Source organism: Oncorhynchus nerka, linkage group LG13 (assembly GCF_034236695.1).
Source record: "Oncorhynchus nerka isolate Pitt River linkage group LG13, Oner_Uvic_2.0, whole genome shotgun sequence".
NCBI classification, from domain to species: domain Eukaryota; kingdom Metazoa; phylum Chordata; class Actinopteri; order Salmoniformes; family Salmonidae; genus Oncorhynchus; species Oncorhynchus nerka.
Window position 1 is genome coordinate 39,307,861 of NC_088408.1, and position 24,357 is coordinate 39,332,217.

The following is a 24,357-nucleotide window of genomic DNA, read 5'->3' on the forward strand; positions in this document are numbered from 1 at the left end:
CCTACAATTAACACACATACCACTACTTTTCCCAGTGCTACACATTCCTTTGTCTCATGCCCTTTTGCCCACTTCTCACACCTAAGAACCTCCCTCCTACACATTGCTGCCACATGCCCATAAGCTCGTACAGGATAACTTATATATCCTAACATCACTTTGTCTGTCGGGCAAAGACAACATCAAAACCCAAAAGAACAGACAATGACTCTTCTGTTTCACCACTCTCGCCGGCCTGTCTGCGTCGCACCAAACGACGAGCATCACAAACACCGGGAATCTTCCCCTTCAGTTAGTCAACTTTTACATTTACTGCTACCCCGGTAATCACTCCTTTCAATGGTGCCCTTTTCTTGAGAGAGAAACAATTCACATGTATTGCCCCCCTTCGTTTAACGCTGAGCGATTTCTCCCTCTGACCAGCAGAAACACAAACAATTATCACAAGACCACTTCTGGTTACCCTCACCGATTCCACAGTACCAAACAATGTTTTCACCCACAAATGTTTCAGCCAAAAGGCAAGGGTTCACGTTTTCCAAAAACCTAATTTCTACTTCAGAGACTCATCTTCATCCTGACCCTCGGTGCAAGCCTCGGGCTCCGAGAACTTCACCACACCGACCACCTCCAATACTTTGACCTCATTCACTTCCATTTTTTCAGTCTTCAGCTCACTCTGCTTACACTTTGTACCATTCTTTTTTAACAAACCTTTACTCCCTTTTTTCCGACATTTTTAACCGACTCAAGCTCACCGTCTTCCTCCCTCTCTCTCTCTTCGACCTCCTCTGCCTCCCTCCATTCCTCCTCCGTATTCAAAGTATACTTCTCCTTATGATAATACTGCCCTTCTGACATACATCTTGTTCTTGCTTTCTCAAGAGACACCTTTTAACCGGCTGTCACAATCTCCGTACAATCAGCATGAACCCCTTGGGATGTAGTGCTCAACAGTACATCCCACTTATAAAGCAGCTGCTTCATCTTGATGTTATTCTTTATCAAAAGCTACCACAACACTTTTCCATTTCAAACAAGCACGCTCTTCCAACCACCGTGTTTATAGCTCACTCTGGACATGTACTCTCAGCTACGTCACTTCCTTCCCTGCTCTGTCACTTCCTTCCCTGCTCTTATACATCTGAGCTATTATACTTTTTGAACTGTCCACGCCCTAATTAGGCTCCCCTGGGAAACGCTGACCAAAACGATGGTTCCTACTCTGTCACTTGATTCTGGTGTGAATAGGGATTTACAGATTTAATCAGGGGCGAAACTTTCACTGGCGACGGGGGACATGTCCCCACCATATTCTGAAATTGCACCCCCCAGTTTTATCATTGGAATGTAATAAAACGAGACACAGATGTGCTTTAGGACCATGCAGACACCTCTGAGCAGGCGGGTTGGCTGTTTGGAGTGTTTATCCAACTGGATAAAATAAAAAAAAATTAAAAAAATAATGTCCCTCCCACTTCTAAAACCAAAACTGCGCCCCTGGATTTAATCCACATTATATGGGCAACAACTGAATTGTATTTTGCCCAGAGTACCAGCCAAACTCTGATTGATGCGCCATTTGATAAATTTAAAATTTACAAGACACAGATGTGCTTTAGGACCATGCAGACACCTCTGAGCAGGCGGGTTGGCTGTTTGGAGTGTTTATCCAACTGGATAAAATTAAAAAAATTAAAAATTATGTCCCTCCCACTTCTAAAACCAAAACTGCGCCACTGGATTTAATCCACATTATATGGGCAACAACTGAATTGTATTTTGTCCAGAGTACCAGCCAAACTCTGATTGATGCGCCATTTGATAAATTTACAATTTCGTTTTGAAACACTAAAATGAGTAGCATTGCAGTATACCTGTGTCACTCTAACAACGTTTCCATTCAGGCAGTAAATCACAGCAGTCATTTGCGTTTTACAACTGTATGTATATTATTAACATGCAAGAGACGTATACTTATACAAGAGGCACACACTTGTGCATGCATCTATTGTAATAATGTTAATAAAACTCGCATCCTTTTTATTATAGTAACACTATTTGCGAAATTGCATCTGCATGCCATTCGGGGAATAAAACTGGTGGGTCATAATTAAGGTAGCAAACTTCCTGGAGCTGCTGCCTGCAACAAATAGGGGGTGGGTGAAACAAAAGTATATAATGTAAGAAGTCTCAGAGTCGTCATTTTAAAGTTATGTCCGCGAGTCAAATCGATTCTCTTGAGTTTTAAATGTTGAGGAAATCAATCACCCAATGTCTGGAGCCACTATTACCGGTGGGGTGCACCTCAGTCTACCGCGGCGACGGGATGGCATACCAGGCCAGAAAGCGGCCTAGTGTCATGTATAGCTAGCTAACTTGCTGAATGACTTTAGTCAACAAAAGTCGTTGGCGTACATGATATGGCAATTGAAAATGTATGTATTCAAATTGTTCGCTAACTAGTTAGCCAATCGTCGACTTTTTAGGTAACGTTAGTAAACTGACTTAGCTAGTTAACTAGCTACAGTAGCTTGCTCAGTTAGCTACCAGCTGGCTGTGTATGATTGTACTGAGCTGGCTATCTAGCCAGCTAACACAGTATATGAGCTCCAGTTTTTAAAGTTGATTTATTTCCGCGTTAGGTCCGCCAGTGTCTTGGCAAGTTATGTCATGCAATATTCTTTTTTTTGCTGTTTCTTCGAGTGCGCGTGTTATGCATGTTTTAGCTATTTATTTGATTTTAGAACATCTTGGTGTTAATGAGTAACGTTAGTTAGCTAGTTAGCAATGTCTTCCGCCGATATGCTCGAAACTCCACCTGGATATCCCTTTGAAGAAATAGATTATGTGGATATTGAAGTTGAGGAGGTAAGTAGCTAAAAAGCTATATATCAACAACATTCCATTTGATTGGCACGTGTGGGGTCGTCCTCTTATGTGAGTGGCATGACCATATACATTAAAACCAGGTCCTGACGCTGAAGTTGCCTCAATGCTTTATCTCAATCGTCATACTCGCTAGTTCTACCATGCAATGAATGTTTGTTTATTCTGGTTTTGAAAAGCTTGGTAATTAAACATGACCATTAACTATGTCACTATAGCTATGCCATTCATCAATGATTTTGCCCAAGCCATAGACATGATACAGAATGGTCAGTTAGCTAGCTACCTATGTTCCAAATCGATTTGGCAGTGCTTGTTTTGATTATGTAGCGAGTTAGTTAGTTGCAGTTCCCCACAGGTGGGCCCTCCACATAGACATAAGACCCCTCTCCATCAGCAGATGTTGACTGCGCACATACTGTGATTGATATGCTGGATTGTGTAATGGAACTTGCCCACAATAAAATAACTACAGTGTTAGCTAGGCCTAATATATCCAGGTGGAAAGTGGATATAGGATTGTCTTGATTATAAGGGATTAATTACAATGCATCCAACACACTTTGCTTATGTTGTCTACCTCTTCTCTTTCAGGTTGTGGGGAGAGGCGCTTTTGGTGTTGTCTGCAAGGCCAAATGGAAAGGCAAAGACGTCGCAATCAAGACAATCGAGAGTGAATCTGAAAGGAAAGCATTCATAGTTGAGGTACTGTCCTATTATACATGGCTACAAGTAGAGATGTTCTGCAAAGTGGTGACAGTGCTGTTTATTACAACTAAAGGAAACCAATCTTGATTGTGTTGCCTTCTCTTTCCCTCCCTAGCTGCGGCAACTTTCACGTGTGAATCACCCCAACATTGTGAAGCTGTATGGCTCATGCAATAATCCAGTAAGTCAGCTTTTAAACACTCCAATATTTCAGTCTGTTGTAGCCTATGGTTTTGCCAGTTGTTGTTGTAAGTACCTTAGAACAGTACATTGTTAGCCTTCTGTTATTCTTGCCTAATGCTAATTTTCCCGCCTAGGTCTGCCTGGTGATGGAATATGCTGAAGGGGGGTCCCTGTACAACGGTGGGTCTCTGGGCGATTCTGTAGGATGGCCTTCTGCACTACCACAGTAGACTTGGCCATTGACATGGCTTGCAAATTAGTGCAACCAACACATGCCCTGGCATACCAAACAAGTGGAAATATTGCAGTCAATGTGTCATTAACTCCAATACCCACATGCAAACTATTCTCTTAATATGCCCACTATTGGCATGATTCCTTAAATAGACCACTATCACATTGGCCAGTCCTTGCACAGTGAACTGCAAGCGGAGTATCAGAGTTAGGAAGTGTAAATGGCCCTTTCCCTGCACAAGCACTTTACCCCCTTGTCTCCTGTTATCCCTCTGAATCTCTATCAAAGTAATATTTTAGGATCATTCAAGTTGACGTTCTTAGTTGTGGTTGTCAAAACTTTGAATATTTGAAACTATAACTTTGATGTTATTCGGTGGTTATTTGTGTATTTGAATGGTGTATACCTACTCTCTTAACTCTTTGTATGACATGTCTGTAAGAGTGTGTTCTGTGCAGTGGTGTAAAGTACTTAAGTAAAAATGATTTAAAGTACTACTTAAGTAGTTTTTGGGGTATCTTTACTATTTATATTTTTGACTACTTTTAATTTGACTCCATTACATTCCTAAAGAAAATAATGTACTTTTTAATCCATACATTTCCCTGACACCCAAAAGTACTCGTTACATTTTGAATGGTGATAGGAAAATGGTCAAATTCACGCACTTATCGAGAGAACATTGCTAACACTACTGCCTCTGATCTGGCGGACTCACTGAACACAAATTATTTGTTTGTACATGATGTCTGAGTGTTGGATTGTGCCCCTGGCTATCAGTAAAAAAAGAAATAAGGAAACATGTCCCTTCTGGTTTTTACACTGCTGTTTATTATCTATGCATAGTCACTTTACCCATACCTACATGTACAAATTACCTCGACTAACCTGTACCCCCACACATTGACCTTGTACCGGTAACCCCAGTATATAGCCTCGTTATTGTTATTTTATTGTAACTTTTTAATTTATTTTTTACTTGTGATAATTTAGTAAATTATTATTTTAACTATTTCTTGAACTGCATTGTTGGGTAAGGGCTTGCAAGTAAGCGTTTCACGGTCAAGTCTATAAGTTGTATTCGGCACATGTGACATCCAATTTTATATATTTTTTTACTTTTGATACTTAAGTATATTTTAGCAATTACATTTACTTTTAATACTGAAGTATATTTAAAACCCAAATGTTTTTAGACTTTTACTCAAGTATTATTTTACTGTGTGACTCACTCACCTGAGTCATTTTCTATTTACTTTTACTCAAGTATGACAATTGGGTACTTTTTCCACCACTGGTTTTGTGGATGAGTGTTTGCATTGGTTTCGAGGTCTCTGTGGAGATATGTGTGGTGCATGTGTTCTGTGTTTATTTGGAGCTCTCTGTGGTAGTGACACTGTTCTCTGTCCACAGTTCTGCATGGTGCTGAACCTCTCCCATGTTACACTGCCTCCCATGCCATGAGCTGGTGTTTTCAGTGTTCCCAAGGGGTCGCCTATCTCCATGGCATGAAACCAAAGGCTCTCATTCACAGGGACCTCAAACCACCCAAGTATGCTCCTCCCCACCTCCTCACTCTCTGTTGTCTCTTGTTTCACTGCCCATAATGTGGCCGCCACTCAAGGTTTCATTTGTTAGTTGTGTGTTATAGCCTATGTTATACTATGCAATAGCGTGAAATGCGTTATCTGACTTTTTAAACCAAAAGAGCATAGCTTTTTTTCATCCTCTAGTCCTCTGTTATGATAGACCAATGTTTGTTTATTTTTTTTATCTGGCTTCAGTAGTGAGGCCTTAGTGTTTTCATAGTATGCCTCTGACTGAATTGCTTAGAGTAGCTGTACCGGGTCCAGAGGTTATTTATTGGGATCTGACAGGGGAAAAAGTCCCTGGCAGTTGCAGGGCACTGTGGGAATGACCAGCTGGTCCATTTCCTAGAAACCTGTCCAGAATTTACTCGCTGGGAAGAAATGGGTCAGGCCTGTCGACCACTGGCTGAACTCACAGGCTACATCCCAAATGGCACCCTATTCCCTTTATAGCACACTGCTTTTGACCAGGGCTCATATGTAGTTAATAGGGTCCTATTTGGGATGCTGCCACAGAGTGCTGTTAACCTAACCTTCACGTCCTTTGTGTTACACAGTGGGTGCTGCCAGAATGTTTGTATGGTTGTAGTTATTTTCTGTAGGGGATTTGACTTCTCCCCCCTTGTATGTTTACAAGTAAGAATCTTACTTGATGTATTTCCTTTTTCAGAGTTTTTTATGATTCGAAATGTTTACCTTGAATCGAAAGTGGATTTATGAAGCGTTTGTAACCCAGTAGGACCTCAGCAGCCTCTGGTAGTTACCCTCACGTAGTCTCACACGTCACCAACCGCTGAAGTTCACGTCTAGCATTTGAGTAGATCTTTGTTTCCCTGTTTGTTTCAGCCTGCTCCTTGTTGCCGGTGGCACCGTGCTGAAGATATGTGATTTTGGGACTGCGTGCGACATTCAGACCCACATGACCAACAACAAGGGAAGTGCAGCTTGGATGGCACCTGAGGTGTTTGAAGGCAAGCATGAGCTGCATGGGGAGCTTTTGAAACACATGTAAAAGAGATGTCTGTCTGGCCTCTGTCTTAGATAGCACACATCTGAGAACAAGGGCTATCCAAACAGGTGTAGCCTTTCACGACCGCGTTCACCTAGAGTTCATTGATAGTCGGCGTTTAAGTGATACTACTGTTAAGACCAGAGTGTTTTATAGTAGAGCTCATGTCTAGTGGTGGAAGTGCTCATTAATTGTAATAGTGCTCCACTTTCGATTTGTCACTCACTTGATCACTGGAAGGCACAGCAAACACGTAGACGCCATTTCTCAAAGCAGGATTTTTATCCAACTTTTGTTAGTATTTTCTTAATTTACAGTCATTCATATCTTGAGTGGTATGCATGATTACTGCACACAGACTTTTAGGTGAATGCAGTGTTTCACTGTTAAATTAAACGACTTAAACCAGATATAAAGTATGTAGAAAAATGGCACTATATATTTTAAAAATAAGATCATCCTTAAAAACGACCAAATAAAAACCAAGACAGTCAGGGAGAATCTAAAATTCCCATTGATTTTGTTATGTTTGAGTCACTCGGATAGCATAAGCCATGGCAAAATGTGTAGAATTGCAGGAAACTAGCTTTTAAACAGCAACATTTTGTCTCTATGCTAACTTTGCCACCGCTGCTGGAAAAAAATCCTTGGGGAAAAAACTGGAATGGAAGGAAAGGTTTCATCCTTGAGAGAATGTAGCGTTTGAGTCTATGCTCTCGGGTGGTCGCCTAATGTACTTTGTTTTACAAAACACATTGAGGCGGTCAGGAGGAAACACATGAGGTAGTCATTATCTTGTTTGTTGAGGGAGTAACATGACTCCATGCAATTAAGCACCTCACATTTGCCCCCAGAATGACCTCCTTAAAGCTAATTTGCATCACAGGGAGAAATGTTTTCAAAAGGCCTAAGCAGCACATCAACTTTAAGTCTTGAGTCCCAAATGACACTATTCCTTTATATAGCGCACTACTATTGTCCATAGCCCTGGTCAGAAATAGTGCACTAAATAGGGAATAGAGTGTCATTTGGGACACAGGCCATAACATGTGTGTGAAGAGCAGTTTAATTCTGCAGTAATGGCCACAGTAATTATGCATCTCCGGAGAAGCCCTGAAGTAAAATTGCCTCCTTATTTTCATCGCATTTGTGGTCTAAAGGTGCAGACCAAATAAAGGCTTCCTGTGCTTTCCCATAAACATCCCCTCAACACTCCTCACTTAACTGTGCCTCAGAGAATTACCTTTCATCAGTCAATCAGAGCTATGTCAAGCCCATCATTTTTTTCCCCCATCTGAAAGGCCCTGAGTGGAGCTCTTTCTCTCCTCTGTGCTTTCAGGCAGCAATTACAGTGAGAAGTGTGATGTGTTCAGCTGGGGAATCATTCTCTGGGAGGTGATCACGCGTCGGAAGCCCTTTGATGAGATCGGTGGGCCGGCCTTCCGCATCATGTGGGCGGTGCACAACGGTGAGTCCAAGTGGTGGGGATGGAGGTTGGGGAGGTGAATTCGTTCATGGTGGTGCTGACATGTCAATCGCCCTGGTGTTTCAGAGCCAGGTCCCCAGTGAGACCTGCTGAGAGATTAAATGAGTTACGAGGCTGACGATGAAGAGCAATTAAAAGACACTCGCCTGTGAGGCGCTCCCCGCGGTTTCTTCCGTCACACACAGAGTGATGGCGCAGAATGCAAACGAAACACTGACTGTCTGAGAGCAGGAGCACACCTGGGGCCACGACACTGCTGCTGCGCCCGTTTCTCTGACACGTTAGCAGGGCCTCCACAGCAGGGGCTGTCATTTGCAAGTGTTCTTCGTGTTTTGTACTGCAATGAACTTTCTGGAACGTCCTCATGTTAAAAGATTTGAGTTTCCATACGTTTTACTGTGACTGTTTTGTGATTGTTTGTATTCGTAGAGATGAAATATTGATCTAATGTGTCCTTATCTGTTTGTGTTGATGGTGTTCAGGCACCCGGCCACCGCTCATCAAGAGCCTTCCCAAGCCCATCGAGAGCCTGATGACCCGCTGCTGGTCCAAAGACCCCTCCCAGAGGCCCTCCATGGAGGAGATAGTCAAGATCATGACTCATCTTATGAGGGTAAAGACCCTCCTAGACACACACTCATACTCATAGAGATGCATTAAATGAAAGATTGCTTGGCCAAGATGGCCATCCTGCAGTCATTGACCGCCACAATGTCCATTCCAGTGTTCTTTTTAATTCTATGCCGACACTAACCCTGGATGCATGCAGGACTCTTTCCGTAGTGTCCTGTTCTCCGACTGCTTATCTACCGGTCAGTGTTGGTAATGGCACTCTTACATTCTCTGTCAACCTCTTTTCCAGTGCTTCCCAGGATCTGATGAACCCTTGCAATACCCTTACCAGTATTCAGATGAAGGACAGAGTAACTCGGCCTCCAGCACAGGTATTTTACTGAGTAATGTTGCTCCTATGCTGCTGATTGGGTTATTATTGAGATGCAGGGCTCCCTTGCAAAAGAGACCTTGGTCTCAATGGGACTCCCTGCTACAATTAAAGGTTAAATAAATAAATAAATAGAAATCTATGTCCTTGAAATGATGGAAGCTTTTATTACCTGCACTATAGTTTTACCTTCATGACACATCATTGACGTAATGTGGCAATATCGCCGTTGTCTCACTACCTCTCCATTGGGTATTATAGGTTCCTATGTGGATTGCACTAGCAGCAAGAGTGACACAAACATGGAGCATGTGAACTCTCAGGGGAGCAACGACACAATCAAGATCAAACCTCAGTTTGCCCATCAGTTCAGGCCAAAGGTAAGGCGGCAAGCTGTACTGTACATTGCTAGCCATTTCTACCACAACAAATAAACTGGAACAATTTACTTTGTCAAGTGACTAGAAAGAAAAGGTAGACAAATTAAGGCAATTACGTTTGTGTTGATGTAAACAAAACGATTTACACAAGCCTCGTATGAAAGTAGTCATGGTCATTTTGAAGTAACCATCAGTACTCTAGCCCATAATTTGGTGACCTAAGTGAATATTAGTCAAATGTACAGTAGCCCAACAGTATCTGTTTTGTCTGTGCTCTCCAGGGAGACTCATTGCGGAGCCTGCCTCTGTCCAGAGGGGGCAGTGTTGAGAGCCTGTCGGGGCGAACCCACAGCCTGGTGGCCTCCGAGAGCAAAAGAATGAGCGCAGACCTGTCAGAGCTGGAGCACAGGGTGCCTTTCGCTCCTGCAGGTAACGTCAGGATCTACAACCTACATACCCCACAATGGATTATGCAAGAGGACAGGTATAGGTCTACATATTTTCGTAACACACACCACACACACTGCTGTAGAGTATGGAGATCGGTGTTGCGGGTAACAATGTAAAATTTTGTGGTAATGATTAATATAACGGAGTTACCGTTCCAATTTGAGTAATAATATTACAGTTACTGATCAAATAAATGGGTATTTACTTTGTTCCCTTCCTATTACAGTTATTGATCCTCATAAATATAAGTGATTTTATTCCCTCTTGGTGTAATATAAAAAATATAATGAATTTGTCTTCTCACCAAGTTCCTGTTTATACACACACCCTTTTAATAACTGTTTTAGTGAGGGAGATGAAAAATGGCAGAAGCATCTAAGACATTGACTTTCTCAGCATGGTAGTGCGCCCATTACTTTGATTTGGTAGGACAAAATGACAAGAATATAACTAAAATGTCAGCCGCGCCCAAGCGAGAAACACACGTCTCCACTGCTAGAAACATGACGTCCAATCTCTTGAAGCACCTGCAAAGGCAACACGCCAACACAAAACTCTTAGTGGAAGACCCCCCCCCCCCGAGACCTGACCACTGCTGCTGAAGATTACTGTCGTCCAGTGTTCCCCAACTGGCAGCCCTGGTTTTATTTGGCCTTGAGTTTTCTGAGCTAAAATAAACAAAATAAAATATATATACGGTGCCTTCAGAAAGTATTCATACCACTTGGCTGATTCCACATTTTGTTGTGTTGCAGCCTGATTTCAAATGGATTAAACAGATTTTTACACACACTACCCCATAATGGCAAAGTGAAAACGTGTTGTTAGAATTAAAATGGTTGCTAATTAAATACTGAAATATCTCATTAGAAATAGTTGTATACCCCTCCCCAGATATATGCCTCGTCACAATTCTATCTCGGAGATCAACAGCCAGTTCCTTGGACTTTCTGTTTTGACACTGTCAACTGTGGGACCTTATCTAGACAGATGTGTTTCCTAACAAATCATGTCCAAACAATTGAATTGGCCACAGGTGGACTCCAATCAAGTTCTAGTGACATCTCAAACATAATCAAAGGATATTGGATGCACCTGAGCTCAATTTGGAGTTTCATAGCAAAGGGTTGTGAATACTTATGTAAATGGGAATTCTGTATTTCCTTTTCAATACATTTGCAAAAATTTCTAAAAACATGTTTATTATGAGGTATTGTGTGTGGATGGGTCAGAAAAAAATATTGAATTCAGGCTGTAACGCAACAATGTGGATTAGGTCAAGGGGTATGAATACTTTCTGAAGGCACTTGCTCAGTACCAGTCAAAAGTTTGGACACGCCTACTCATTCAAGGTTTTTTCTTTATTTTTACTATTTCCTACATTGTAGAACAACAGTGGTGACATCAAAACTACAAAATAACACATGGAATCATGTAGTAACCAAAAACGTGTTAAACAAATGTCAGTTGATGTTGAGATGTGCCTCTTACTTGAACTCTGTGAAGCGTTTATTTGGGCTGCAATTTCAGAGGTAACTCTGGGTCTTCCTTTCCTGTGGTGGTCCTCATGAGAGCCAGTCATCATACCGCTTGATGGTTTTTCCGACTGCAACTTTTCAGGATGGACTGACCTTCATGTCCTAAAGTAATTGATGGACTGTCGTTTCTCTTTGCTTATTTGAGCTGTTCTTGCCATAATATGGACTTGGTCTATTTTACCAAATAGGGTTATCTTCTGTATACCACACCTCCCTTGTCACAACACAACTGATTGGCTCAAATGCATTAAGAAGGAAAGAAATTCCACAAATTAACTTTTAACAGGGCACACCTGTTAACCTGCATTCCTTGTGACTACCTCATGAAACTGGATGAGAGAATGCCAAGAGTGTGCAAAGCTGTCATCAAGGCAAAGGGTGGCTACTTTGAAGAATTTCAAATATAAAATATATTTTGATTTAACACCTTTTTGGTTACTACATGATTCCATATGTGTTCATAGTTTTGATGTCCTCACTATTATTCTACAATGTCGGAAATGGTCAAATAAAGAAAAACCCTTGAATGAGTAGGTGTGTCTAAACTTTTGACTGGTACTGTGTGTGTGTGTCTGTCAAGTTATACAACATTTAAAAAAAAAAGATTTATCTGTTCACAAGTATTCCCACGCATAATAGAGAGACGTGATCATATACAAATGTAAGCAAGGTTTGAAATTATTGTTTTAGTCAAATATTTTATATGTTTGGGCTTCTTGCGGTTAGTTTGACGATCCCTGCTTTAGGCCTATCTCATCCAAACAACCAAGACTTGATTTGAATCGTTCTGGAGGACACGCTGTAACCCATGGAGAGCTCAACAAACGTGTAGCTGGGTATGTAGTTGAGGAAATGCTGCCCTTATCGACAGTAGAATCTGTCATTATTGGGCTACTTTTTTACTTTAAAAAAATGTAACCTTTATTTAACTAGGCAAGCCAGTTAAGAACAAATTCTTATTTGCAATGATGGCTTACCCCGGATGAACCCGGACGATGCTGGGCCAATTGTGCGCTGCCCTGTGGGACTCCCAATCACGGCCAAGATGTGATACAGCCCGTATTTGAACCAGTGACTGTAGTGACGCCTCTTGCACTGAGGTGCAGTGCCTTAGAGCGTGCTTTAGTCCTACGTAACGTTGACATTGTTTACATTGAGTGAGGACACACAATGTTTTTGAGGGTGTAATGCAAAAGTAATATAACAAGTAGTGGAACTAATTACTTTCCCCAGGGAGTAATAAGTCAAGTAATTTGTTATTGTTAAAAGATGTAATGGGTAATATATTAAAAACATTTTAATTACGACCCCAACACTGATGGAGATACAGATTCTGTAACATTGAAGTAGGCCAGCCAACGATATAGTCCTCAGAGATGTACATATGAATATGCAAATGTTTTACATAAACTGCCCATGGCATTCTGTAAGAGCTCGATAGATACATGCATACATATAGTAATCTTACATCAGCTACTGAAGTGGGTTTCATCCCAATACGAGAGCTGGAGAAATGTCTATGCCGTTAGAAGCGACTATCATGTCTCCCTCTCCGTCAAACTGCATGCCTCACCCCTCATATAAGCGCCTCCATATGCCCCTCGGCACTGGTGCCAATCATCTCCCCTCCCTCACACAGATCGGCGGCTGAGAGGAGGTCTTGTATTCATCATCAGCCCTGTCATGTTTAAATATTAAGCTTTTGAGGCAGTCAAATACTGTTTGGCATGAAAAAGCTATAATTAAGTCTCTTGTCAGGGTTTTCCCTCATGCTTTCTTTCCAGCTTTCTTTTGAGAATGTTTTTGCGATGTCAATTATTTTCAACGTTCCATGTGTTATTGTTGTCAATGGTATATCATCTGAATAATAATCACGTATTTAGCTTTAATCTGTATATCCTCAAAGCTCTTCAATAGTTAAATCAATTATGCTGTAGTTACTGTGTATAAATCAAATGTTCTATATTTATATTACAATCTTCAGAGCCATCTATATGATTTGATCATCTTTTCTAAGTGGATTCATAGTAAATATTCCTATTAGTACATTCAAACTGCTTGCTACGTGTAGCTGAATGCCTAACATGTCTGTGCTGAGACTTCCCATGCCGGGCCTAAATCCGCCTCGCTAGCACTGTGATGTCGAACCAATCGACTAACCACAGGACGCATGCTTCCTGTGCAATGTGCATGTACTTTTGTGCTCTGCATGCCAGTAGAGTCCAGAGAGGAGTGAGGGGGAGAGGGCACCGTCCGACATGTATGCTCCAGCTCTGGGCCCTCTCTTTGTCTGCATGCATGTGTACGCCAGCTGTGTGTGTATGTGTATCTGTTGCAGCACGTCCCCAGTATAAACGAGGCCACCGTAAAACGGCGTCATTTGGCACCATTCTGGACGTTCCCAAGATCGTCTTCACAGGTACCAGTGCGGACCACCAGGCTACCTGGTGCCCTGGGTGTAGCTGGCTTGACTGAACTGAATCAGCGGGTTCCTCTGTTTGCTCTGGGCTCTGACACTGCTGTTCCTGTACTGTCTGTTACTCCAGGTATCACAGGCTACAAGGGTCACTGGCCCCTGTAGGGGCCAACTGGCCAAAAACCTTAAACTTTGTCTTTGCATTTTCCGTTTGAATTGAAATCTGGGGAGATTTAAAAAAAACTAAATATTCCCCAATCTAAATAAGTCATTATTTTCTGAATGATGATAAACCTGGAGTAACACAGAGTTCTCTTTCCTCTCTTGTCTTTTGTGGTTTTGACAAGATGTTTAAAAGGGGCATGAGTTAACATGGTGGCGGCCTTATTGGGGTTTCACCCTCTAGTCACAAGGTGCTGATGGAGCCATTTCAATTCACATAGATCCGTCTTTTAATCTATCTAATCCAGATTCATGGATGAATCCAGACTTGAGTTAGCCTTGTGCAAAACTAATAGAATAGACTCTTGATTTAGGGGCACAGACCGGTTATCTAATCAGCATATTTGCAATCGAGGGGGGGGGGGGAATTGGTGTGATGATGAGATGCATAACTCATGGTCCTGTTTGTCTCTCAGATGTCATTCTGGTTTTACTGCAGGCAAGGAGGGAGTAAATCAGTTGGCTTGGTTGCTAGCTCCCCTCTCAGCTCGTCCTTGTCTCTCATGCGTAGAGGACGTCTGTTAAAAGCTCTGCGAATATATCTTTTTTTTTTTTTTGCTTCTTTACATCCATTAACTTTGTAAAAGTCATTTTGATTAATTTCCCTCACATTGTGGGTCACACAGCTATTATTACCATCCGATATAAGGATGAAAGGGGACAGCAGGATGAATGGGGACAGCAGCACTGGATATTGCAGGCCTTTTCTATTTAGGAAGTAGGAGCTGTAAGACATGTTGAATGAGTAGTTAATTAAACCAAGTGACTAAGGGAGAGGGCTGACGTAAGGGGATATTAAAGGTATGACAGGGTTGTTATCACTGTATGTGGCACACCTGGGTGTCACTCATTCCTACAGTTCATTTGACACCAGTCTCTATTTAGTAGCTCAATTAGTACGAAGCGTTACTTGATTTTTTTTAGTTTGTTGACGTTTTGGATTGGCATTCTAATTCAATGTCTTCAGTTTTGTATCGTAGTAAGCTGGAACTTAAAATGGCTCTAGTCGCAAAGTATTATTTTTTACACACGACACGACAATAACAGGACCTTATTCTGATGTATAGGCCCTAGAGCAACAATCACTGCAGTGACGGTGTCTCTGCCTGTGTGTCTATTGGTTTAAACGTGTTGTGCTATAGATATATCCTACTTTGGAAAGGTAGAGTTAAAATGGTAAGACCATTAGACCAGTACTTAGACCTACTGTACCAGAAAATAGACAGAGAGGCAATTGCCCCCATCTCTGTTCCCTGTAGTGCCACATTTCACAAACCTACATTCCTTGTAGTTTTAGATGTTAGGTTCCATAGTTGTTGTTTTATATATAAAAATCCTGATATTTCAGGTGTTGGCAAGTATTTCAAATGACTTCAATTGTCCCAAATCTAATATTTTAATGGTTACCATTATTGTTTCCCACATTGCAGTAGTTCAAGTGGTATTGTATGGGTCTCTGAGATTGGCAGCAAGGAGTGTGCGGAGGGTAAAAAGACCACAATGCTCTCATTGTCAGATCATTTCCAGCAGCTCGATATTCCAACAGTAAGACGTGACTCTGAAGACATTGTTCAAAGTTCTCCGGCAGAGATGGAACTAATAATATCTTCAACTGCCAGATGGCTGGAATTTCTCCTGTTATTCTGAAGATGCCAGGCAGGTCAGAGCCAGCCTCAGGTTTACCTTGGCTGGGGATTAATGAGGAAGACTAAAGGACAGGGCCAGGCCTGCTTGTCTTGTCTGAGACCCTGCAATGTGCTGTGAGCCCTGAAATAGCCTAGTTCCCCATCACCAGCCCCACCAACCCAAACAAGCAGATCTGCACAAACACGTGACACAGTGAGGCTTACCTATTCATGTGGTACAGTAGGTGTGGTCTGCAATGGGGTTATGGCAGTGGTGGTGTTTGTCTGCGTGTGTGTTGTGCCGTGTTAGTGTAAAGGTTGGGGGGGGGATGATAACTGCTGCTCTATGGTCATTTCATGGCCATGCCATAGCACATGTTGACAGGCCAGGGAGTCGGGGGTTAAATCTGTGCAGCTGTCCTGGCTCTGTGGATCGGACCCCCCTCATCCCTCACCACAGACAAGTCCCCCTGGAACTGTCTCTGGGTCTCGCTCATGGCCCCCCCCCTCCCTTCTCCATTTCTTCTCTATCTCTCCCTTTCGATCCATCCTTTCCACAGCCTCCTGTGAGGCGCAGAGGCGTAGATCTGTACAGGACCTCCCGGGGATCGGCACAGAGTCCAGCCAGGTAAGATGCTCTGCAGTAGAGCAGGGCCTGGGTTGTCGAGTGTAGCACCGTACAAGAAGCCTTTCAGAAGCCTTTCATTTGTTTTCCTTTTCAGAGTGGTATAGTATCTTCTCTCCCTTCTTTTGGATTGTTTTGCATTTTGACTGATCACGCCTATCATGTTTTGCTTGCTCTCGGAGGATTTGATACATGCTCGGTCAAACAAGGTGTCCCATGGGGGGAAATGCTACAGGATGTGATGGAGAATACTGTTTGATATGTCACTTTTGAGAAGATCGAGATATTCCAGGTGTAGAAAGAACATTGCGCCCCCCCCCCCTACGGACAACCTTCAAATAAGACCCTACGTCCTTGCATTCCTAAACGTTGATTCGACAGTATATTTTGTTAAAAGGCACACCTCTCCCTGTGCAGAGCTATGCAGTAGCCGAAGTTTACTGAGTTTAGTAAGAAACTAGACTTTGGACCCGGGTTTGTTTATTTTTATGTTCTTATACCTTTTTGTGAATTAAGAAAGAATATCTTTATGAATTCCCAATAGTGTGACAGAGATTGTGGTTCCTCTGATTTTCTTCTGTGTTTCTCTCTTGCGGAAGTGTGTACATAACCACAGACAGACTTTAGACCTTGTTTTTCACCCTTTATACTTGACACTTTTTACTTAACAAACTATGCATTGTTTTCCCCCAGTAAAACAGGCTCAGGATTTTCATGTGGGTTTCTGTTGCCGTAGTCATTGTTGACTTTGCTTGAGTGTCAGATGTTGTATGTGCCATGGACAAAAACAAAAGGGCCATTTCTTCTATGATTGGCTGTGTGAGTGATTGACAGTGTTGTTGGCCTGTTACAGGGGCTGTATGAGTGATTGACTGTGTTATGGTCCTGTTACAGAGGAGTAGGAACAGCAGCAGGTCCTCCAGTCCCAGTGTGAGGATGGTGCCGCCTGATAAGACCAGCAACCGAGGGTACAGCTTCTCTCCCGATGACCCCACAGGTATAGTAGTCTACCTCTGTCACTCAAACATGCTCATCTCACTGTCTACAGCTGCTTCTACAGATGGAGCTGGAAGGAGTTTGGTACATGTACTAATAATAATTTGATGAGCAAATTCACTCATACTGCCCATGTTCCTTACTGTATTATCCTATATTGATGCTGGTGCTCAACTTGTTGCTAAATGTAAGATCCAAAGACATTGTATCCCATTCCCTTTGTGCTGTTGAGAGATGAAAAAGTGAAGGTTGGCGTTTAGAACCAGTTTGATTGAATGAAGTCAGCGTCTCGTGTTGGTTGTGTCACCCTCTCACAACCCTGAGTGCTGTAATGGCATCAATGTCATTGTGGATGGGGGCGTAAATCACTTGAGCAGGTTCTGCAGACATTACGTAATCCTCATCAATGATTTAAGGCGCTGTCACACGGAGCCTGAGAGGGGCGGGGACACTGACACAGGTCTATTTCTGTTGAAGGACTTCTGGTGTCTATTGATAACTGTGTGCCTGCCCAGTCGACTCATCTTGCACCGCCTGGGCCTGTGCTGGTGTCACTGTCAGACCAAAAACAAACACAAGTCTTGCTCTCTCCTGCCCAGATACCAACGGCTCAGACAACTCCATTCCCATGGCATATCTCACTCTGGACCACCAGCTGCAGGTAGGGTTCCATTTCATACCGGACCACCCCCGACCCCGTCTTGCGAATGTTAAGCATTATTTTATGCCACAAAACAGCTTGATCCCACTCCCATCCCATTCAAGTGTTTGTGTGACCTGTCAAAATTGGCCTCGCGATTGGCCATTTGACAAACTCTTGATTATTTTTCTTTTGTCGATTGCTCTATTTTGTGTTTGATTTCAAATGTTGAGGTTTTCCCTCTCAACGATGTTTTCAAGGACACTGCAAATTGACTGTATTAACTCAATTAGTGCAGGGATTACTTCTGTTGTCACAGTGAGAAAATTATGCTATCCCAAAAGCGGAATGTCTTTATAAATACCCACCGGCTACGGCGGTGAGCCATGTTGTGTATTTTTAAAAGCTCAGACGGTTCTGAGAGCTGATAGAAATACATTTTGCAACACATCTAACTGGCTATAAGCTCCCTAGATCAATTAATGACAACATGCGTGGTTTATTTTCAGCCCCTCGCTCCTTGCCCAAACTCCAAAGAGTCCATGGCCGTGTTTGAGCAGCACTGTAAAATGGCCCAGGACTACTTGAAAGTGCAGACAGAAATCGCCTTACTGATCCAGAGAAGGTGAGTAGTGAACCCTTACTCTACCTCTCCATCTTGTAGGGCAAGCGTTCAGCCACTACCAAAGTGCTGCGATAATACGCTATTTGTTCATTCTGTGTTTTTTTTTTTTTAAGGGGACTGATGTGGTACTGCAGTGTCTAATGTAATTTACTCATGTACTGTAAGCCCTGCTGAATGTGGCCAGACACATATTTTTGATGTGATAAAAAAAACATCTCCCGTTTTAAGGGGTGGGCTGTCTTGTGATTAACATAACAAGCAGCTCCATCGCATGTGTAGCACGTATTTAGACTTGGGCGTATGACTATGCAGAAGGCCACCCAAAGGCAATTACTGAATTTCGATGACAAATCCAAGGCAGGCAGGCCTTCTATGCCGTGGAAGTCGAGCGCAGTGGAACAACTGGCTGTGTTTGGCTAAAGAGCTCGGCTCATATTTCTAGACGATGACTTTAGCAAGGAAACTACCGTGTTTGTGGAGTCAGCGTTTTTTTCTCACACGGGCTATCCGATGCTTTGGTGCTCCTTTGCATCTCTCTCCAGCCTCTGTTTTGCTTATTGTGAAGTGCCCCTGTTCAAGCACAGCTGAGTAATTCACAATTATCGGAATAAAGGCCCAGTGTAGTCAAAAGCGTGATGTTACTGTCTTATATACATTTCCACACGATGAGATGCAAATAATACTGTGATATGGTGAAAATTATGATCATGCCCTTTTTAGTATAAGAGCTGTTTTGAAAAGACAAGCTGATATTTCAGCCTGTTTTGGTGGGATTTAGTTTTAACCTGCCCGGTGACATCACCATGTGGTAAATATACAAATAGAAAGAGTTCCAGACCTCTCTGCCAATAACAGCTAGTTTTCTCTCCAATCAGAGTACTCTGACAGTGCTGAGTTAAATTCTTGCTTGAGAAAGTGCGCTTTGCTGAGAAACTATATTTCTTTTAAATGAAAATTGTAACAAATAAACAATCACAGTAAGGTACTTGTTAACCAGAAATTATTTGATATTGAGACAAAAACAGCTGCATTTGGCCTTGTAAATGCAACAGTTTCAACGATTTTACCCAGTTACAGTTCATGTAAGGGAAAGTACATTTAATAAATTACTTAGGCCCTAATCTATGGATTTCACATGACTTGACAGGAGCGCAGCCATGGATGGAGCTAGGCCCACCCACTGGGGGAGCCTGGCCCAGCCAATCAGAATAAGAAAAAAGGCTTTATTAAAGACAGAAATACTTCTCAGTTTCATCAGCTGTCCGTGTGGCTGGTCTCAACGATCCCGCAGGTCCTGGGCTGGCGTAGTTACACGTGGTCTGTGGTTGTGTGGCCGGTTGGACGTACAGTACTGCCAAATTCTCAAAAATTGTGTTGGAGTCTGCTTATGGTAGAGAAATGAACATTCAGTTATCAGGCAACAGCTCTGGTAGCCATTCAGCATGCCAATGGCGCACTCCCTCAAAACTTGAGACATCTGTGGCATTGTGTTGTGTGACAAAACTGCACATTTTAGAGTGGCCTTTTATTGTCCCCAGCACAAGGTGCACCTTTGTAATGATCATGCTGTTTAATCAGCTTTTTGATATGTCACACCTGTCAGATGGATGGGTTATCTTTGCAAAGGAGAAACGCTCACTAACAGGGATGTAAATGCATGTCTGCACTATTTGAAATAAATACTATTTTTTGTGCATATGGAACGTTTTGTTGGATCTTTCATTTCAGCTCATTAAACATGGGACCAGCACTTTTACATGTTGCGTTTATTTTTGTGTGTGTAATATTATAATAAATAAAAATGTATTGTTCTTTCTGTTTGCATTTGACCTTTTTCTCTTTTGCAATGTGCTTCTCTTTTTAGTTATTGTTATCTGATGTAAGCTGCCGCACTGCAATTCAGTTTTCCATATTGTAAACTGCTCAAGTCCACCATTGCGGCAGCTATATTTGTATGTGTAAATAAAACCAATTTATATCTCCAGGAAAGAGTTGATCGCTGAACTGGACCGAGACGAGAAGGACCAGCAGAACACGTCCCGCCTGGTCCAGGAGCACAAGAAGCTACTGGAGGAGAACAAGTCTCTGTCCACCTACTACCAGAAGTGCAAAAAGCAGCTGGAACTGATCCGTGCTCAGCAACAGAAGAGACAGGGCACCTCGTGATGGGCCACAAGCTGGCCGCCACCTGGCTCGTGCTGCAGAGACACACAAACAAACTGTCCCCATGTCATATCCCCTGTTCTCATCCCCTGCCTCTGCTCTTTCCTGGGTCACCTGTAGTCTAGTCTGAAACCCAGACCCTACCTGCAAAATAATTGACACTATCTCTCTCCTCCTCCTCCTCCTCCCTCTGCCCCATGACAACTATGATCTCAACCTAGGTGCCCACGCCTTCACCCTGTAGGTTCCAGTGAGTGGATCTGGTTTTACCTTGTACTGTAAAGAGACCTGTGTTTTACTGTGTATCTGCATGTTGCGTTATTGACACACCCTGCTGATAACATGGAACGGAATATTAGATGTGCACTCAATCAAGCTGTTATGGAATATCTCTTGCACATCTTTACAGTACATTCTTTGATAGCAGGCCAAAACAATCAGCATGCATCTGCTCTCTCTGCCCATAAAGAGCTGGAGTCCTAAATTGCCTGCTCTGGGTTTAGTGAACACACGGGACCGAGCGATGGGCTTCTAGGCCTCGATTGTCAGCCATTCTTTTAGTCTGGATGCGATGCTTCTTGAGGTGTGTGAGTGTAGTACAGTAACTGCTGCTGCTTCTTGAAGTATGTGAGTACAGTAACTGCTGAGCCTGATTGGAGAGGGAGGCCAGTGAGGGGTGTGAAATATGTTTGTCTCTATTGCTCTCAGGGCCCCTCGGACCCTCCCCTGGGCTGCATGGTCAGTGTGTGTCCACCCCTCCTCCCACAGTCCAGTCCTCCCATTGGTTAGTTTTACCCTGACCTGTCCTCCTAACTGGCCAATGGCCATGTGTCCTTGAGAATGTGAAAAACAAAGACGGTCTAGACAAAAAGTGTGAATTATGTGCAGAAGTTGGTGTTTTAATGAATTATGACCAGAATCTATTTGACTAATCTTTGATCTCTAAGTGTTGTTTTGTTACCCTTTAATGCAAAAAGAGCCACCTTTTTTTTCTTTTTTTTTGGTGAGCACAACCCCTTGCAAAAGAAATCCACCACAACCTATCTGAATGTATTTAATGTATGTTCTATTTATTTTACCGGGGGATGTATTTTAGATATGCCTTGCACATCCATGATGTCTTTGATAAAAAAGGAAGGACTTGGCTTGTCACAAGTACCTGGATAGAAACATGGGTCGGGCCTCAAACAGAGATTAAATATAGTCTTCTTTCAACAACCACAAAAAAACACAAGCAAAGATGACAGACTTATTTTCTCAACCTGTTTAATTGAAATTAACTATGTACGAGGTTCAAAGGGCAACATGTTTATCATGACTTAATTTTGTTTCCTTTTGTTTTTTTCCTATCCATTTTGGTGTTAGAGATTATACTTTTATCTGGTATGGGAATGCAGAGATGTACAAGAGGCCTATCCCTCGCCTATATGTTTTTAGTTCACATGTTGCCTTAGAATTTGATTGGTAGATTTTAAAGTATTTGACTTGTTTTTCGTTCCTTTATTGCGGGGTTCACTTGCGCCTCATTTGAATGTAATGGACAGTCAGTCAGTGAGAATGGTTTGACTTTTGTTTTGAGGGAGAATTGTATATTATGCCAATGGTTTACCAGGAGGCTGATTGTCTGGTCAAATGAATGATGTCAATAGGCTGCAAAAGAAATCATGATATCTGTCACTGCTTTTCCCAATTTAATAGAATGAATCCATGTAGCTTTAAGTATCGGTGCAAGAAGAAAGTTGATTTAGAGATCTAAACTTACAATGAGAATTGATCTTACTTTGAAATGTTGTCTTGCCGTTTCATTTGACCAGACCTGCTGTTGCTGCTACAGTCCTTCAAATGTTTTGCACAATCCTCTGGTTTTACTGATTTACATGTAACTAACCGTTTGGGTCTTGTACTTCAAAGTATATATTATGATGGTTTACAAGGGAGGTGACAGGTGAAATTGTGTAAGGGTTCATTTGCTGCAGTTATATCCCTAGTTTTTCCCTTTTCTTAAAGTTATATTCACTATCATTTTATTAACCATTACTGTATATAAAATGTGTAAGAACTATTGGGAACAGGTACAGTGCCTTCGGAAAGTATTCAGACCCCTTGACATTTTCACATTTTGTCTGTTTTGTCTTATTCTAAAATTAATTAAATATCTACACACAATACCCCCTAGTGGCAAAGCAAAACACAGGATTTTAGACATTTTTGCAAATGTATTAAAAAATAAACTGAAATCACATTTTACATAAGTATTCAGACCCTTTACTCAGTACTGTGTTGAAGCAACTTTGGCAGCGATTACAGCCTTGAGTCTTGGGTATGACGCTACAAGCTTGGCACACCTGTATTTGGAGTTTCTCCAATTCTTATTTGTAGATCTTCTCAAGCTCTGTCCGGTTGGATGGGGAGCATTGCTGCACAGCTATTTTCAGTTCTCTCCAGAGATATTAGATTGGGTTCAAGTCCGGGCTCTGGCTAGGCCACTCAAGGACATTCAGAGACTTGTCCCGAAGCCACTCCTTTATTGTCATGGATGTGTGCTTAGGGATTTTGTCCTGTTAGACTGGGGAGAAGGTTCACCTTCCGAGGTCTTGAGTGCTCTGTAGCAGGTTTTCATCCAGGATCGCTCAGTACTTTGCTCCATTCATCTTTGCCTTGGTTCCTGACTAGTCTCCCAGTACCTGCTGCTGAAAAACATCCCCACAGCATGATGCTGCCACCACCATGCTTCACCGTAGCGATGGTGTCAGGTTTCCTCTAGAAGTGACACTTGGCATTCAGGCCAAAGAGTTCAATCTTGGTTTCATCAAGCCAGAGAATCTTCTTTCTCATGGTCTGAGAGTCTTTAGGTGCCTTTTGGCAAACTCCAAGCGGTATGTCATGTGCCTTTTACTGGCCACTCCATAAAGGCCTGATTGGTAAAGTGCTGAAGAGGTGGGAGAACCTTCCAGAAGGACAACCATCTCCACAGAGGAACTCTGGAGCTCTGTCAGTCTAACCATTGGGTTCTTGGTCACCTCCCTGACCAAGGCCCTTCTCCCCTGATTGCTCAGTTTGGCCGGGCGACCAGCTCTAGGAAGAATCTTGTTGGCTCCAAACGTCTTCCATTTAAGAATGATGGTGGCCACTGTTCTTGGACCTTCAATGCTGCAGAATTATTATCCACAAAATGTGGAAAAGGTCTAGGGGTATGAATACTTTCTGAAGGCACTGTATGTTCCTGGGAGGGAGGCATCATGAAATAAACTTTAACATTGAGAAATTGTATTTTTTAACATGTTTTATATATTTTTTTTGTGTGAGAATTTATGGTCTACACGCCCACCCAAATAATTCATAAAACGTATTGATCCACATGGCTCAATATTACAAAAAATGCCAAAACGTTATCCCTGTTATGATTTAGATGAGCTAAATTTGTCTTGCAGATTGTGTTTTCATCTTATATCTCGAAGCTTCCCATAACACCCTTCAGTGAAGGTTGTGGGGTGCTGGGTAAGGTGTTTGTTCACACCTGAACTGGCAACACAAACAAATGAGTCTGCTAAAGGACTGACTACTGATGACTGGCATCACATCGGTCAAGGACCTTACTGTGTGTAAGTTCAATCATTACTAGGTGGGGTTTTCGT

General features: G+C 42.3%; 1 protein-coding gene across 3 annotated transcripts; it reads left to right on the forward strand.

Annotated features, from left to right (window-relative positions):
- Positions 1–2,089: 2,089 nt before the first annotated feature.
- LOC115139520 (mitogen-activated protein kinase kinase kinase 7-like) lies at positions 2,090–23,992 on the forward strand. 3 transcript variants are annotated; one of them, XM_029677011.2, is made up of 17 exons: positions 2,090–2,871; positions 3,484–3,594; positions 3,713–3,778; positions 3,915–3,960; positions 5,429–5,567; positions 6,451–6,575; positions 7,953–8,081; positions 8,582–8,712; positions 8,962–9,043; positions 9,304–9,422; positions 9,704–9,851; positions 13,749–13,829; positions 16,234–16,301; positions 17,193–17,295; positions 17,894–17,955; positions 18,444–18,559; positions 20,545–23,992. In XM_029677011.2, exons 1-17 carry the CDS (start codon positions 2,791–2,793, stop codon positions 20,723–20,725), a joined length of 1,788 nt encoding a protein of 595 aa, XP_029532871.1. In that variant the 5' UTR covers positions 2,090–2,790; the 3' UTR covers positions 20,726–23,992. The 3 variants fall into 3 exon arrangements, with proteins under 3 accessions (XP_029532871.1, XP_029532873.1, XP_029532874.1); XM_029677013.2 differs by having other exon boundaries at positions 2,090–2,438; XM_029677014.2 differs by lacking the exon at positions 13,749–13,829.
- Positions 23,993–24,357: the final 365 nt, after the last annotated feature.

Coding starts and splice junctions, on each gene's coding strand:
- LOC115139520 (XM_029677011.2), top strand. CDS start 2,791: ATGTCTTCCGCCGATATGCTCGAAACTCCACCTGGATATCCCTTTGAA. Junction 3,961..5,428: donor AGGGGGGTCCCTGTACAACG/GTGGGTCTCTGG, acceptor CTCTGTCCACAG/TTCTGCATGGTGCTGAACCT. Junction 5,568..6,450: donor AGGGACCTCAAACCACCCAA/GTATGCTCCTCC, acceptor TGTTTGTTTCAG/CCTGCTCCTTGTTGCCGGTG.